At 39.4% G+C, this 16110-nt stretch overlaps 1 protein-coding gene across 3 annotated transcripts; it reads left to right on the top strand.

Annotated features, from left to right (window-relative positions):
• The first annotated feature begins 1359 nt into the window (after positions 1–1359).
• Positions 1360–14975, top strand: LOC119902418 (WW domain-containing adapter protein with coiled-coil-like). 3 transcript variants are annotated; one of them, XM_038718582.1, is made up of 13 exons: positions 1360–1687; positions 2150–2183; positions 3211–3400; positions 3889–3980; positions 5659–5768; positions 7032–7129; positions 7322–7606; positions 8771–8887; positions 9426–9574; positions 9796–9887; positions 10388–10571; positions 13400–13527; positions 13624–14975. In XM_038718582.1, exons 1-13 carry the CDS (start codon positions 1647–1649, stop codon positions 13691–13693), a joined length of 1590 nt encoding a protein of 529 aa, XP_038574510.1. In that variant the 5' UTR covers positions 1360–1646; the 3' UTR covers positions 13694–14975. The 3 variants fall into 3 exon arrangements, with proteins under 3 accessions (XP_038574510.1, XP_038574511.1, XP_038574509.1); XM_038718581.1 differs by having other exon boundaries at positions 1361–1687; positions 5653–5768; XM_038718583.1 differs by lacking the exon at positions 8771–8887 and having other exon boundaries at positions 5653–5768.
• The last annotated feature ends 1135 nt before the right edge of the window (positions 14976–16110 follow it).

Below are 16110 nucleotides of genomic sequence, written 5' to 3'. Positions count from 1 at the left end.
CAGAAAATGGCCAGCCAACGAGATGTGAACTCGGAGGAGGAGTCCACAGCACCAACTAGCTGGTTTTCAGCTGCGTCACGTTATCCAGAGACAGCTAGGCTAATACCGGAAACGAAGCTACTACCTTCAAAATAACAGCGCAAACTTTAAACCCCCACAGTCAGTACAAGCTCACATTTGTCGTTATAACTATATATTAGTGCAGTTTTTCTCTTCCTGCTTTTCCATGTAAAGAGACCATTAATTTCCATATATCAACATCAATATATATATTTTTTTCTTATGGCAAATGGTTGCCACTTGTGCCTTCAGCAAAAGTAGGCGTATTAAGGCCATTGAAGGTTAGAAAAACTATTTCAAGAAACAAACTAGAATACTCTCTGAGATTAAAGTGGTAAATTTATGATAACAAAACTATTAAAATTCTCTGAGATCATAAAGTCACACATTTACAAGAAAAAAGGATGTGTTTGTGTTATTAAAGGTTCTGCAGCCTACTCGATTAAAAGAAGGGTATGCCATTATTGATAATAGCAGCCATCACATAACCTATTCACCAACCAGTATTATGAGATATTGCTTCTGTTCAAAGACCAAAAACTGGGGAATTGGGGAAAAACTGCATACATTTATAACTAAATTCATGCTTTCAATTGGCTCATACACAATTTGAGTTTCTTGCTTATAAATTTACCACTTTATATTCAGAAAATATCAGATTATTTTGACTGTAGATCAAAAACTTTAATTTCTGAATATTTTTCATTACTTTTCTAAATTTCTTATGAATTCGAATGAGTTTTCAACTGTTTACCATTTTCAAAAGACAGCTTAAGAGGGAATTTAGGTGACACTGCAAATTCAAACATGAGAACCAATCAAAAGCATCAGAACAGCATCAAACTTTACAAAACTGCCATGACTGGAAATGGCAAAAGGAAGACAAAAGTACACATTAATGTGCACTTGCAAAGCAACAAAATTAATATTATTCAACATATCTTTTTACAGAAAATATTCAGATATAATCATGAACATTTATATAATCAATTTATTAACATATTTTTCCAAGTAACTATAACAGAGTTACAGTTACACTTATTTGGTAATTAAATTAAGTACCTAACTAAACCACATGTTACTAGTTACTCCCCAACACTGTATTGTTTTCTCACCATATAAGGAATATACTTTGTTTTCCAACTGTGGCAACTCTACTCTGCAATTTAAACAAGTTTACATTCTACATTTGTTCCCTGTTTTTCTTCATTGTATTTGTCTTGTAACATGTTCGATAATAGCACCTTTAATTTGAAAGGTAAAACCGGAACATCTTTATCCTAGCTAAGCATTAGCGAGGAGTCCGTCTTATCCGTTTCCTCCTGACTCGGCTGCTTTTCGCTGAGCAACATCGGCCAAATCAAGCGCGTACCGTAACTACATGCCAGATGATGCACTGAGGGTGGTTTATAATAACGACCACCCGCTATGCAGTGCTGGTGCTCCGTGCACGGCTTGTAGGTATCCGTTTGGTAGAACAGGCTGAGTCTAGATATCAGGAAGCTGAAGAAAAGAGAACTGTGAGAGCAGACAGACAGGAGGCCACGGTTCCCCCTCACACACATACATACATCACCACGGCCTTGATGGTGATGTATGCAAGGAAACCAACAAGAGTCAGCGATGGGTAAATCAAGCACTAACCTGAACATTTTAAAAACTATTCGGAGGGTTTATCTAGTGTTTTGATTTGTAGGTAGGTTGTTTGATGTTTGCGTGTATCCGTTAGCCATCAGTGCTACCAGCTAACTGTTAGCGTTAACAGTTTGCCAGCAATTAGCTATGGGGGATATTTCCTGTAAGTCGGCTAACGTTAATCGACTAACATAACGTTGGCTAAATAACAAGTTATGGCAAACACTGCTTATATAAGGCAGATTATGTACAATATATTTTAAATATCGGTTATTTTCTACTAGTAACATAATGTGCAAAACAGCTGTTGCTAAGGTGGCAAATCAAGCTAACTTAGCTAACAGCAGCTAATAAGCCAGATCTGTAAAAAGTGTGTTGCCAAGGTAAGAAACTAACCTAACCGTTAAAAGTGCTAACTGTCCTACAATAATGTTTGTTCTGTGTGTCTTCACAGGTGCAACGACAGAAGGGATTCACAATCCTATCAGGTACGGGCACCTGTCATTACTCTCCACTAACGTCGCTAATCGAGGTGTAGTATTTTTCCAAATGATTCACTGAAATCTGTATGTTACTATGTTGGAGATACAGCAACCATACTCAAACTTACATTTTTAAATCTATGGTGTGAGTCAGTTCTCACTAATTTACCTCCAGTTTAACTCCCAATAATATTGACACATAATAATAATAATAATAATAATAATAGGCACCAAAAAAATACTGATAATACTGTGGAATAATATAAACTATCTTAATTTCATTAATCTACAGGGCTATTACAAAACCTTCCATTGGAAGTATGGCTATGGCCAGTTTGGATACTGCTCTTGTAAAGTTTGGTACATTTGGTCTTAAAGTCATGTTGTGTTGATTTGTCAATGTGGAACAAATTTGTACACCAGTGTAGTACTCTTAAACATAACAAACACTGATACTGGGTTCATGCTACATTCAACAAATGCTGTAAAACAGAGACACTCAAATTCAAGACACTCAGTTCACAGGTGATATTTTATTCAAAGAAAATAAGGACTAAATTAGCCAGCCACCGTTTCTTGAGTTTGTAGAAAATCAACTCCATCTGTCTAATGGTATACTTCAACTCTTCAGTTTAGAAGACATCTTGGTCCTAAAAACAAAAAAATGGCCTCATAAAAACTGAATTTTATTTTTCACAAATAGTTTCCGCAACCCCTTGCCTATAAAGAAGCTAATTTTATGATGCAGTCAGTGTAGTCCTTGTAGATTTGTTTCTTTTGTAAGTGATGTTCTATAAACTAATTTGGTTGAATCAAACATCTTGTGCTCCACGAGTCAAAAAATTTATTTTTGAGGATATCAATTCTGTTTTCACTGTGCCATTCGTCTCAATGGTCTTCCTGCTTAATGCACTATACACTATTGATTTCCAGAAAAGTTAATGATGGTATCAGCTGCATGAAGAAAATGACATCAGTATAAGCTTGAGTACACATCTCAACAAGTCTTCCTGCCATGTTTTATTCAATCTAGACCCATAAATCTCAGCCAAAGAGCCAGTCCAGCAGCCTACACCGTTACGACAAGGTGCGTGATGGCTCATCAGACCCCACACCCCCTTACAAGATGCTGCGGCGCTCAGACGAAAGTCCTGTCAGCAGACATGGAGACAGCACAGGACATGGCAAGCCAAAAGCCTCTCACGCAGTTAGAGGAAAAAATGGTAAGCCCGGCTCTGGTGGCCTGCAATACCGTCAGTTGCACAGAAAACATCAGATGACTGTCGCTACAGGCAGGTCTAATGGCTCTCAGCCACAGCTTACTGCGATCAGTTTTTGTTAACAGGCCAACAAATATAGTCTTATAATATCACTGTCTTCAAGCTTAAATTTTGCGTTGTTTTTGTGTAGATCTGACATGCTCTTTTTTTTTTTTTTCATAGTCATGTTTTGAGGATTCATGGCTGCAGACTAGAGTCTGATGAAAGGCAAAACACCATCCTAGAAACTGTCATGGAGAACCAAATTAAGCTTAAAATTATTTTGTCATCTCACTGTCATCAGATCACAAAATGGGTATTACAGATAAATAAAAAATAATGCAGACCTCAAACAAAGCGTTTCTTATTTAGTAGCAGCCCTCAGTGAAGATTCAGTCCCTCTGCAGGACATTGTTTTATTTTCTCTTACTTGATAAATGACTTTGTTGCAGGGACCAGCGGCTCTCCTCAGGAGAACTCTCACAACAACAGCTCCCACCATGGCTCTGACTCGCATGCGACTCAGAGCAAGCCTGCAGACAGGGTAAGACGACCTGTGTTATCTGATTATGTAGCCTCAACATTTCCTGTAGAAATTCCTGTAATACTACTTTGGTACGTGCTATGCGGACATTATGTACAGGCATCTCTCTCTCGGTGCTTGATTGAAACTTCATATTTATGTAACAGACTCCCATTATAGAGTAAATGGTCTGATTAGATTTCAGACTTAATTCCTAAAAATATTAAATTATCTGATTACTTCCCTGGTTGGACTGAGCAGTAAAGCTGGATACTCAATATTTAACATTGTGTGATTTGAAACTGACTGACACTCATGTATCAGCATAATAAATACAGTCCATGTGTTAAAATGGTATTGTAACCCAGTGGTGTTGTTCTATACTGTTATAGACAGTGGAGAGTGGTGCATATGTAAAAGTCAACATCATGACAGGTCAACCAAACAAAAATGTTTACCAATGTAAAACTTGCATGTGCATACACAGTACGGTTTAATATCTACAAGCAAGAGACAAACATGTAGCCTCATTTGTTCAGGAGAATAAATCCAGAGGCGCACAATAAGAGACACGGGTGCTCTGCAGTTCAGGTTTAGCAAGATTGCGTTAGGCCTACAGATAATTGTGGCCTCCTATCATTCTCTGCTCTATTGTTAGGTTTTCAAGCCCTGAACAGTTTGATTAGCCATTAGCTGCTTGCAGTTGTCAAAAACCGTTGCTATTTAATGCCCTGAAGTTTTGAGTGTCAAACATTTCAGATACATTAGATTCTTCCATGATATTGTATTACCATAATAAAAAGAATGAGAACCACAATTGTTTTTATATGGGACATTATGTTACATTATGTTCTGTTCACCTTACCTTAGTTCTTAAAAACTGCAATTCATGCGATTAAAACCCTTTTTTGTGGCTTTTCTTGCTGTATTGATGCTTTGTTGATGCTTGTATGTTGTTCCTCAAATGCAAGTCACTTTGAATAAAAGCAACTGCCAAATGAGTAAATGTAAATTAGTCAATGTCAGATCACATCCCCTTTGTTTGTAGTAATATCAATATCCTCCTAAATTGTACTGTTACTGCCATATTAATCTTAATTAAGGCCATCAAAAAAAATTTGCAAGAGAGAAAGCATGAAATATGCTGTTATTGGTGTTGAAGCCTCCTCTGGAAAACAGGACGAGGCAAAGTCCATTCTCTTCCTGGAATTGTCAGTATATACATGATCATTAATATTAGACATACCAGCTCCTATCCAGTCTGGAAAGCCCTTATTCATTATTGAGGGTGGAAAGTAAGGGAAGTTTACTTACTAAAGAAACATAGTCCTATGTATACTTTATTCAGATGAAGGGATACCGTTGCATTGTCTCGTGTAATGGTCACTGTTGAAATCCCCAAATTACATCAGAAAGATCTCAGTAATTGAGCACACATAAGCCCATTTACCTGCAAATCATTACATAACATTGCTGCTGATTTTATTATTTTTTTGTGCTATAGTGTTTCAGATTTTTAAATGCGTTGTTGCTAACGTCCACTCACTTCCATATAGTAAAAAAACTAGTTACTCTATCACAGAAAATGTAAGTGTAAAAGTCTGCAGTCAGCTCGCATCTTTTTCAGTTGTACTTTGTAACTTCTCATAATTTCCCTCAGCCTCTGTAATATCTAATGTGTTATGTCTGTCAGCACCAGGACCCAGCAGATGACTGGACAGAACACATCAGCTCCTCAGGGAAGAAGTACTACTACAACTGTAGAACTGAGGTCTCCCAATGGGAGAAGCCCAAGGACCTGTTGGAGAGGCAAGCCCGCTTAAATTAAATTACAAACCCATACACTGAAACAGGGCTCTCTAGTGCGACCATTTCCCTTGCAAATGCCCCGAAAAATAGATGTGTACAAACCCGAAACATTATTTATAAGCACAATATCGGAGTAAAAACTGAAACCAACCTATATCCCCGGGACTTTAAAAAAAAAGTTTGACGTGCTACAGCAAACTTTCAAACGTTGTTATGCATGAATTCTTATGATTATTGACAAGTTATCACTCAGCATTAACAAACTAGAGACCAATGTAGACTGCTTTTCTTGCACAAGGATTTAATAATCAAAAACAACCCACTAAAATGAAAATGCTGTATTGTCCAACTGGAATTCTTTTATATATATAACACACACACACTATTATTTGAAATTATAATGAATATAGTAACATTATACTAATACGCTAATTTATACTAGTTACTCATCCAGGTGCATCTGCAGTGGACAGATGTAGGTTGAGTCAGGATAACAGTGCCATTGTTGCCAATATGTGCTCCTTTTAGGAGGCTCCTCCTGAGAGCAGCACGTTCCTCTTGTTCTGTCAGTTTTACTAAAGTGATTGTTGTAAATATTGTTCCGTTCAGTTTTTTACAAAAAATGTGTGTGTTATGTAGATGGTGCTGGTGTGTCTTGCATCTGTCCCTTGTTCAAAAACTACAAGTGTCACAAGCCACAGTGCACCAATCAGAGAAGAGTTTTCTGTTACAAGTGTTTTCTCTCATGACTAATCAGTGTTTGAAAAGCTGATATCAGTGTGTCATATTAAAAAACAAAAAGAAAAAAAAACAAATCTGTCTCAATATTGAAAAAAGCTTTGACAATATTTAAGGCCCATACCGAGTACCCAGATACCAGGGTCTTAACTTCCATAGTCCCCTCCACTGGTTTTCTTATTGTAATTGCACATAAATATGTATAAAATAAATTATTTGTTAGTAAACTCTGTGTTTCTTGAACATTTTTCACTGCTCCTAAATTTCTTTGTGTGCTCCTAAATATTTTCATTTAGTAGCACGTGTGCTGCTTGTGGAAAAGCTTAGCGTGGAGCCCTGCACTCAAAGACTACTCAAATTTTCACCTGAAACAGCAATCGGCATTCTCATTCTCATGCAAAGTCCTACATTATGAGATCACGCAGTGCACCAGTCTTAATAGAATATCATTAACTTAGGGTACAGTCTAACTGCAGCCGGCATCCTGCACATTGTCACTGTTGCTTTCTGCTTAATCTGCTTCAGGGAACAACGACAGAAAGACCCAGTCAAAATGGCGGCGAACAGTTTCCCCAGGGACATGGACTATAGACAAGAGGCCTTGCAGGACAAAGCCACAACAAGTAAAGCAGAAATAGTCACCCTCTCCAACTTTGTGGCTAGCTTCTTACAATTATTTTGTAGAGAAATGTTTAAGATATAGAGGGTGGTTTTAACTGCATTTACTGACTTTGTCTGCTGAACAATTATACCTTGAGAAATAATTAGATCTTGTGTAAAGCAATGCTGTGACCTCCTGCTCTGCTCGTCTCCAGAGACCACACCAGGGGACCAGTCCACAGCATCCAACTCTGGCCATTCCTCCTCTTCCTCTTCTTCTCAGAGCCTAAACTCTGCTCCTGGCGCTTTAGGTTCCACCCCCTGCACCATGTCCTCCTCCTCCTCCTCTTCCTCCTCTTCGGGGCAGGTGCCTCAGTCTGTCCAGTCCCCATCACCAGCACTGTTGCAGGACCCAGCCCTCCTGCATCAGCTCCTCCCAGCGCTTCAGGCTACTCTGCAGATGAACAACGGCAGTATGGACATGGCTAAACTCAATGAGGGTGAGGGAATGAGAAGATGATTCTTCCAATTCCGCACATATCGCTGTCTTCCATCATGTCATTTTCATTTGTGTCACTGGGGTTGTGCATTTTCCTACAAATAGTGGCAAATGTAACAATGTAATGTAACAACATGAGTGGGTTCCTTTGGTAAGATAACCACCGGTGTATGAATGGGGGTGGCTGTAGTGTAAAAGCACCTTGAGTAGTTTGAAAGACTAGAAATGCCATTTAGACAATTTACCCCCAAGAACTGTCCTATTGTTGCTAAGCTAGCAAGTGTTTTCAAGTCAGCTAATAGTGGTGTGTCTTTTGTTGGTTAAGCCCAATTTAACCCACAGGAGTGTCACGTGTTCTAATGCCTCGGAGGAAATAAATAAATAAATAAACGTCTTTAGTGCAGAAACGGACCGTGGATTGAATCATCCGTAAAGCAGCCAAGAATTACCACTGTTACAGATGACGAGCTCAAAAATATAAATGCTAATTGCCGGAGGAAATAATTTAGATTGCTTTCAAGTGTCTGACAGGAGAGCGTGTGTGTTTTGTATGAGGGGGTACGTGATTTATTTTCTTTCACTCTGAGAGGAAATGCTTCCAGGATGAGGACTTTCCATGGGTTAAGAGTCCTCATCGGAGACACCTTTGTAACAGGACTAATATGAAAGTGTGTTGTTGCTTCGAAAAGTCTTTTTCCATAAACGGGTGTTGGAAAAAGGGAGGTGTTCTTTAAATCCAGGCTCATATGGTAGCTTGTGTTCACACAGCTGTGAACCTAACTGTTAATGCGTGAACTTTAAAAGGATGTCTTTCCATCCCTTATCTGTGTGTGTGTGTGTGTGTGTGTGTTTTGATCCTGGTTTTAAAGGGTGACTGTGTTGTGCTGCTCCTAACATGGGCGTTCACTTGTCATTTATGATTTAATTTCTTACCGTTCTGAGTGAACAAAACGTGTGCTTGGTGTTCCCCCCCTAAATATTTGCTCGTAAAATGACATTAACATGAATGTTTCCACTGATTTTGTTTCTTATCTTAACTGTGTTTTCGAACTGTGCGTGTTTGTGCACTCACCTGTTGTGTGTTTTCTTGCTCACCCACCTGTGTGTGTGTGTGTGTGTGTGTGTGTGTGTGTGTGTGTGTACATGTCCTCTTTCCTCCCTCCAGTCTTGGCAGCTGCTGTTACCCAAGCTTCCTTGCGGTCTGTGCTTCATAAGCTCCTCACTGCTGGACCTGCTTTCAACGTCACTGCTCTGCTCTCAGCTGCTCAGCACGCCAACCAAGGTACGGCCTCCTCGCTGTTTCACACCATCTGCTACAGAAACTAATTTCCATTTTTTTTTTTTTTTGTGCTTTATTTATTTTTTATTATATTTAAGGATCCTGCTCTCCCTGTCCCCACACATCAGTTTTTTAAAGAGAGTGTAAAACCAATTTGTTGTCACTGACCTTCAGTCATTTGAAATTCTGCACATTTTTATGCAAGTCAACGGTGTATATCGCTTAAGGGGTTTTCACATTGACTATAGCTGTGTGGTTTAACAATCTGTCATGTATTTCAATGGGCCTTCTGCTGCTCGAACAGAGGATGTTGCGTAGCAGTTGCAACAAGTGTGCCAGAAAGTTGAACTTGTTGACCCTGAAAGCCATTTTCCATGACCATAGCCTTTTGATTGGCTTGATACTGATTATTCATGCTGTTTCCCACTCCAAGCATGGAAATGACTGTAGACTTTGGCTTTCCATGAGGATAATACCGCCAGTGTTGAGTCTTGATATTCGTTGAGGCTAACCGTATTGGTTCTATGTCTTCCTGTTTCAGCCCAGCACTCCAGTCAGTCCCCCGTCTCTCTGACGTCGGATGCATCATCACCACGGCCGTACGTCTCGCCACGGAACGGCACGCCGCAGAGCAACCAGAAATCCCTTCTTGGCGTGCATCCTGGCAGCAACATATCCTTACAAACAAGGGTGAGTCGCAGAACCAAAGCTAAAAAAGACAAGTCAGATTTGAAGAATGGAAGAGTATTTCCCCTTCCTCATGACTCACTCTTTCTAGCTCTCCTCTCCACATTGTTATGACTGTCCACACCTGTGACATCTTTTCTGTCAGTTTTTCTTCTGCATGCCCTTTTTGTTTTCATTCTAAAATTTTTTTCTTCTCTTTTTTTCGTCTGTTCTTACCTATTCAGGGCAGTATGCCTTCAGCTAAACAAGGATCAGTCCCCGTGTCTCAGACCCCAGAGAAGCGTCCAGAAGACCCCAGAACTCTCCAGCAAAGAAGGTAGAAGTCACTTCAACACCTTTTTTTTTTTTTTGTGATGATGGATTGCTCAAAGGTAGAGCAAACAAACCAAGAATGTCTTCACACAGCTAAAGGACAAGACCTGAATTACAAAAACACAGCGTGTTGGTAAAAAGTAGTTCAAAAGAACGCTGTGTATCTAGAGTAACATTTTCTGGAAAGTAATTTCTTGCTGCATGAATCCAATGTGGAGGCTTACTAATACAGAAATGCATATCCAGTTTTAAAAATGCTGGACTAGAAATTAATTATCTTTTTTTGACATACAGTTATAAGTCCTTATTTGGACTTATCATGGCAGTTAAGTTCAAAAATACATATGTGAGGTTGCTTGTTCACCCAATTTTTCATCAAAATAAATGAGTACAAATAAATTGTATAGACTGAATAATCTTCAGTATCCCTGACTAAAGGTCAGTATTCCATCATTGGGGAAACTGCCCTCTACACAAAGTTAATCATTTATCTCGATCCACCAGCCAGGAGATTCTGTGCACGGGATCAAACATGTCTGGCGCTGCGTTGCCACATGTCCCCTCCAGCAGCACCAGCCAAACCCAGGCCGATGCCCCCGGCTCCTTCACTCCCACCCTGGCAGCTCATTTCGATGAGAACCTCATCAGACATATACAAGGATGGCCTTCAGAGAACACTGAGAAACAGGTACCGTCCGGGGTTTTATGTTACAGAGCAGTGGAGAGAGTTGGTAGTTTGTTTTATAGTGTGTGAGCAGTACAGCTTCATCGGGCTGCTGGCAGAAATATAGAGTTTCTGGCTGGATTTGGACCCGTCTACTATATACTTCCACCGAACGCAGTACGTAATGTATACTACATACGTCATACTGCTTTCCATTGTAGCATGCACTACGAAGCTATTAAATCATTTATTTTGCAGTATGTGAGGCCAGACTTTGCTGGTGAAAGTAGACAATAGGAGGAATATAAACGTAAGAAGCACTGATAAAACAAAATTCTACTTTAATTTTGTGTAAGGAGAACAAGGCTATAGCCTATCTGTAACATTTGTCCTACCCATACCAAAACTGTAAGCCTGCTAAGCTAACATTTGATATCTTGAAGACAGTATTGTAAACCCTAGTGAGCTGTCAATAAGAAAACAACATACATACTTTAAATCTAACTTTGTTCAGTGTTTCCCCTAAGATTTTTTTCCAGGGGGAGGTGGTCGACCCTCCGAAACTACTAGTGTCACGGAGCGTGTTACGGATATATGGTGTCACCGTAGACGCGGCACACTCAATTTTTGTCAGTTTAGGCTTGTCGCTTACTCCATTACTTTTAGACATTTACCGCTAAAGTTAATGCCTCCCGATGGGGCTTTCGATAGTTATGCTACATTCAGATATTGGGCGAAGAGGCCATGGATAGGGCCCTATGAAATCTGTCTGAATTTGCTGCCAGATTTTGTTATTATTATTTCCCAAATTCCATGTTTTCTGTTTCAGTGTTTTACAATCTAAAAGCATTTAGTCATCAGAAAAAGTGTGTAATCATGTGGTGGATTAATAAAAATTCAATATGTTAATTTGAAGTATCGTGCAACATAGAAATACTTAAATGTATGTGCAGTTATTTATGGGGACAATTCATGTATGCAACAGTAGGATATTAAAATACTAGAATACTATTTAATAAGGGATTACTTATTTATAATAATAATAGGTGATTACTTGACAGTCTCCATTATGCTGAACACAGAGTATAAGTGGGTCTGACGAGGCTACTCTCATGTGCTCCTCCTTGTTTACAAAGCCTGACCGGACTTAGCTTTAAAACAGAATAATTAACAGAATATTTGACTCCGCCCACACACCCACAAAATTTACAACAAGCTTGCATCCTGCATCTTCCAATGTGGTTTGTTGAAGCGATGAGCACTTGCTAGCCCGCAGTCTTCGATATGACGCCGCGGGTGTGGGTGTGGGTGGAGAAGACACTGAGCAGTAAGCCCCGCCCTCACTGAAACACCGAAATTCCACAATTCCGGCTTCCAAAACAATGGTAGGGAAAACACTGGAGTTACATTGTTTATCAGGGACAGAGCAGTTATGTTCCTCCTTGTCCACCGCTGATGCAGCGATGATGCTGTTCATATTTCAGTAATGACTGTTGAGACAGCCTGATTAAATAAAGATTATATGTTTTTAAAAAACACCTGTTGTTGTGACTGTTCTAGCGCTTTGCATTGTGGGACACAGTATACTGATCCGGTGCATACTGGAGATTTTTTTTCTAAATCAGTATGACATCAGGGTATTTTTGGCATACTGCGGATTTTGCCTTTGCTTGCATACTGCATGCTACATTTAGCCCAAATCAGTACGTACAGCTAGTATAGTATTTTTTTGTTTTGTAAACTTTTTCGTCACAAAGTCCACTTATTTTCATCTTGTGGCCTTTCAAAGAGGTTGCAGTAAACCAGTGGTTCTCAACCTTTTTTGGGCCAGTGCCCCCTATTCATTATCCAGGGCCTTTACCACCCCCCATCAAAAAAGATGTTGGCTTTTTGTCTATTGTTGTTGTTGTTACTATTATTAAAAGTGAATCAATTTTATGACTTTCCCCGGGGAACAAAAAAGCCATGTCAATATTAATTATATTTAATTGTCATAAATTCACTTATTATTTAATTAATAAGTGAATGTTCCTCAGAAACTTTTTGTAAACAGAGACTATTTTCTTGGATGGTGCACTTAATAAGTGTGGGGTCTGGGGGTCCTCCCTCAGAAGATTTTGAGCATTAAAAACTTAATTTCCAATTTATGCATTCTGGTTTAAAAAAAAAAAAAAGCATCAATTTATGGTGGATATGTTTTTATTTATATAAAGAGAAACACAAAATTCAGGTGGAAAGTGACAATTAAAAATTTAAAAATATATCAGAATATAATGCAGGAAGGCTCTGAGGTATTCTTTATTGCTTTATAATATGTTTCTCCTGTAGATCAACTTACTTAATATCATCCCTGCTGAGTAAACATACATGATTTAGTCTGACCTCTTTGTGTCTGTTGTTTGGGGAATTAACCTCTTTAAATGTGATTGTGGCACCTGAAATTTTACAGATGATACTGACTTCCCGTTCCCTTGAAGGCAGCATGGAGCTGCGCCACAAAAAGCTGAATAAACACTGAAGAGAAGAGTAGTTACAATTCACACCGTCTCGTCCAGTCGCAGTGGAGTAAACTTGTAGGTGTTAATGTTGCAGACCAGTTTTTTTGCAAGTAGTTTAAACTCGCCTTAAAACTTTCACCTCAACAAACACCCCCCAAAAGCAGCTCAGCGCCCCCCATCATCTTCTGAACGCCCCCTGGGGGCCGGTGCCGGTCTGTCTGTAAAAAGTCTTATTCCAAGCTCAACATTGAGTTTGGTTTAATGACTTTCATCAGTTGATCCGAAGTATGTCGAATGTTTGTTGTGAAAATCTATAATAATGACTTGACAATAAACACACCTTTTTTTTGTCAGGCGGCACGGTTGCGTGAGGACATTCACAACATGGGCAGTTTGTACATGTCTGAGATCTGCACGGAGATGAAAAACCTCCGCTCCCTAGTCAGAGTGTGTGAAATTCAGGCCACGCTCAGGGAACAGAGGTGAGGCAAACATTACATTTGTACATAGATCCACAGTGACTCAAACAGAGATTCACATCACACATTCATATACGTCTCCCCCTTCCCCCACTACAGAATCCTATTTCTGAGGCAGCAGAGCAAAGAGCTGGACAAGCTGAAGAACCAGAACTCCTACATGGTGTGAAGACCTGACCAGAGAAGAAAGGACTGGGATGGATGGATTAAAATGATTGGAAAAAGAGGAATAGACATGGACAGCAAGCTGCTATAGCCTGTTTATTCTCATTCTCAGTAACTGAGGAAAGCTGTTAGAACACAAATAAGACGGTGGCTGACAAGGTGAAGGTCCATCATCTTGAACGTGTCTCTTTTCTTTTTTTTAAATTTATTTTTCCAGTGTCCACCACATGAATTGCTCTCGCTGAAAGGTGAAAATGACGGTTCACCGATTCGGACACTTTAACCAGTGGACATAGAGGACCTTAGGCTCTTTTCAAACAGCACCTTTTCGGACTGTGAACCTTGGATTGTGTGTATTGTATTGGGTTAGCTTGTTTTCTGGTGTGTTTTTGATGTGTAGTGGTCAGGAAAAGACTACAATTCATTCTTGGGAAAATGAACTAAAACAAACCATCTCATAATAATTGGTGTGACACAATTCTCTGGGGAAATCTTCTGAAATGGACTTTGTCATGCATTGCAATGTATGGATTCAATGGCAGTGATGTTTCTAATGTTGTTTTTTATTCACTATACTTGTCAGTGGTTTTACCATCCCAGTGAGTGTTCAAGCTGGTTGGTTTAACATATCTTGGCCTTAGGCAAGACCTTTGGCCAGAACTTTCTGAAAATACTTAAATGTGCTTCAGTTATTTTGTCCCATTTGATGGGAATCTGGGCTATGGTTCCAGTGATACAAATTCACTGGGACGTTATGGCTGCTTTTGTCAAACACACTCTAAATGTTTCAAAGCCATTTTGAAAAAGCCTACATTATTGGACCTAGATTGGCTGCTAGTACATCTGAGGTTATATTCATTTGTAGCCCTGCTGGCCATTTTCTTATCACTTCTGCTATTTGTCTTCTTTTGTATAATTGTCTACTTTTTGTTTCTCTCCCAAGTCCGATTGGAGAAAGATTTCATTCCTTTTGTGCAGCTTTGCAAGAGATTGTGTAAAAGAGTAGAAAAGCAACTGAACTAACAGTGTAAAGCTAAATTATTGTTGCACATGACTGATTACGTCCTTGTAGTCATAATGGAAAAGACCAATGGAAAGACAATTTATTTTTTCATAAAGGAATGTTTTGTTTAATCATTTTTGTTCATTGTCATCGCTGTGGCCCTTTTTATCAAGTGACTCAAGCCTGATTTGGCTACTTTTTTTTTTTTAAGTGGTTCATTCACAATAAGAGGGTATACTTTTTATATGAACATCACATTAAACTGCAGTCATACCCTTCTACATCCATAAAGCAGCTTCCTTTGTCTCTCAGCTATCCTTTTCCTTGTCCTTGAATAGTTTCCACCACATCTGATGTACACACTTTTTTTGGGGGGGGTGGGGGGGTTACGGGCTTTGTATTCCATAAAATATGAGAATAAAATATTATACCACACCTCGTGCTTGACTTTTACTTACTCTTTAGGTGTTCTAGACTTTGATTAAGGATGTGTGTGATGTATGCCTTGAGCGCACATCCTGATGAATTATGCATTTTGTAATTTAGTTAAGTTAAAGTGTGTAATTATGCAGCTGGAGGAGGGTTAGGGTGACAGCATTGGGAAATGTATGTGCTATGGGATCAGGCCATGCACTTTGTCAATGACTTGGCAGTTCTAGGCGTCTCCAAGGTCTGCATTGGTTGGTTTGGATCACCTTCTGCTGAGACACACATACATTTTTGTTCCTCTATCCCAGCGGGGACATCTCATTGATATAATGCATTCCCTAGTCCCTTACCATAACTGTGACCATCACAACTACATGCACAACCTTAACTCTTACCTTAACCCAACTGTAACCTGAACCCAAAAACCAAGTCTTAACCCTCAATAAGCAGTCTCTACACATAGTGACCTGAATTTTTGGCGTGACATGAGTCCCAGTGGGTTGGTGTGTATTCAGGTTAAAGTTAAAGTTATAAAAACATGAAACACCGGTAACATACTGAGTATTTGCGTTTGAAGGAGTACAGCTCCATTTCTGGCCACCAGATGGTGACAGTGAGCAATCGCACCTTGAGTCAGGTTCTGCTTATGTGTGCATTTTTGCTCTCTCTGCTCAATCTGATTAAAAACCCATTACTGTACATGTCACATGTGAAATGTAGCCCAAAGAAAAGCAGAAGGCTGGATAAAATCAGAATGGAGTTGACCTGTGTTGTGTTGTCTGGGCCAGTTCTTGAGGCAATACACACACGTAAGTACACAGATGATAGATGATACGAAAATAGAGCTGGTGATTGACTAGGCAAAAGCATGATAAAAACCAGTTGAGAGTTGAGTATTTCACCAGAGCGGTGTATTTAGGATGACATTGAACTTGGCCTTTTAGTTAGAACACCTCAGCAGCTTTTCCTGCTTGCACAGCTCCACAGTG

The sequence above is a fragment of the Micropterus salmoides genome, unplaced genomic scaffold, assembly GCF_014851395.1.
Source record: "Micropterus salmoides isolate LMB-PRFRI ecotype aquatic unplaced genomic scaffold, ASM1485139v1 Ms_hic_scaffold_14, whole genome shotgun sequence".
NCBI lineage: Eukaryota > Metazoa > Chordata > Actinopteri > Centrarchiformes > Centrarchidae > Micropterus > Micropterus salmoides.
The sequence above is the reverse complement of the archived record's forward strand: the minus strand, read 5'-3'. Positions and strand labels throughout refer to the sequence as shown.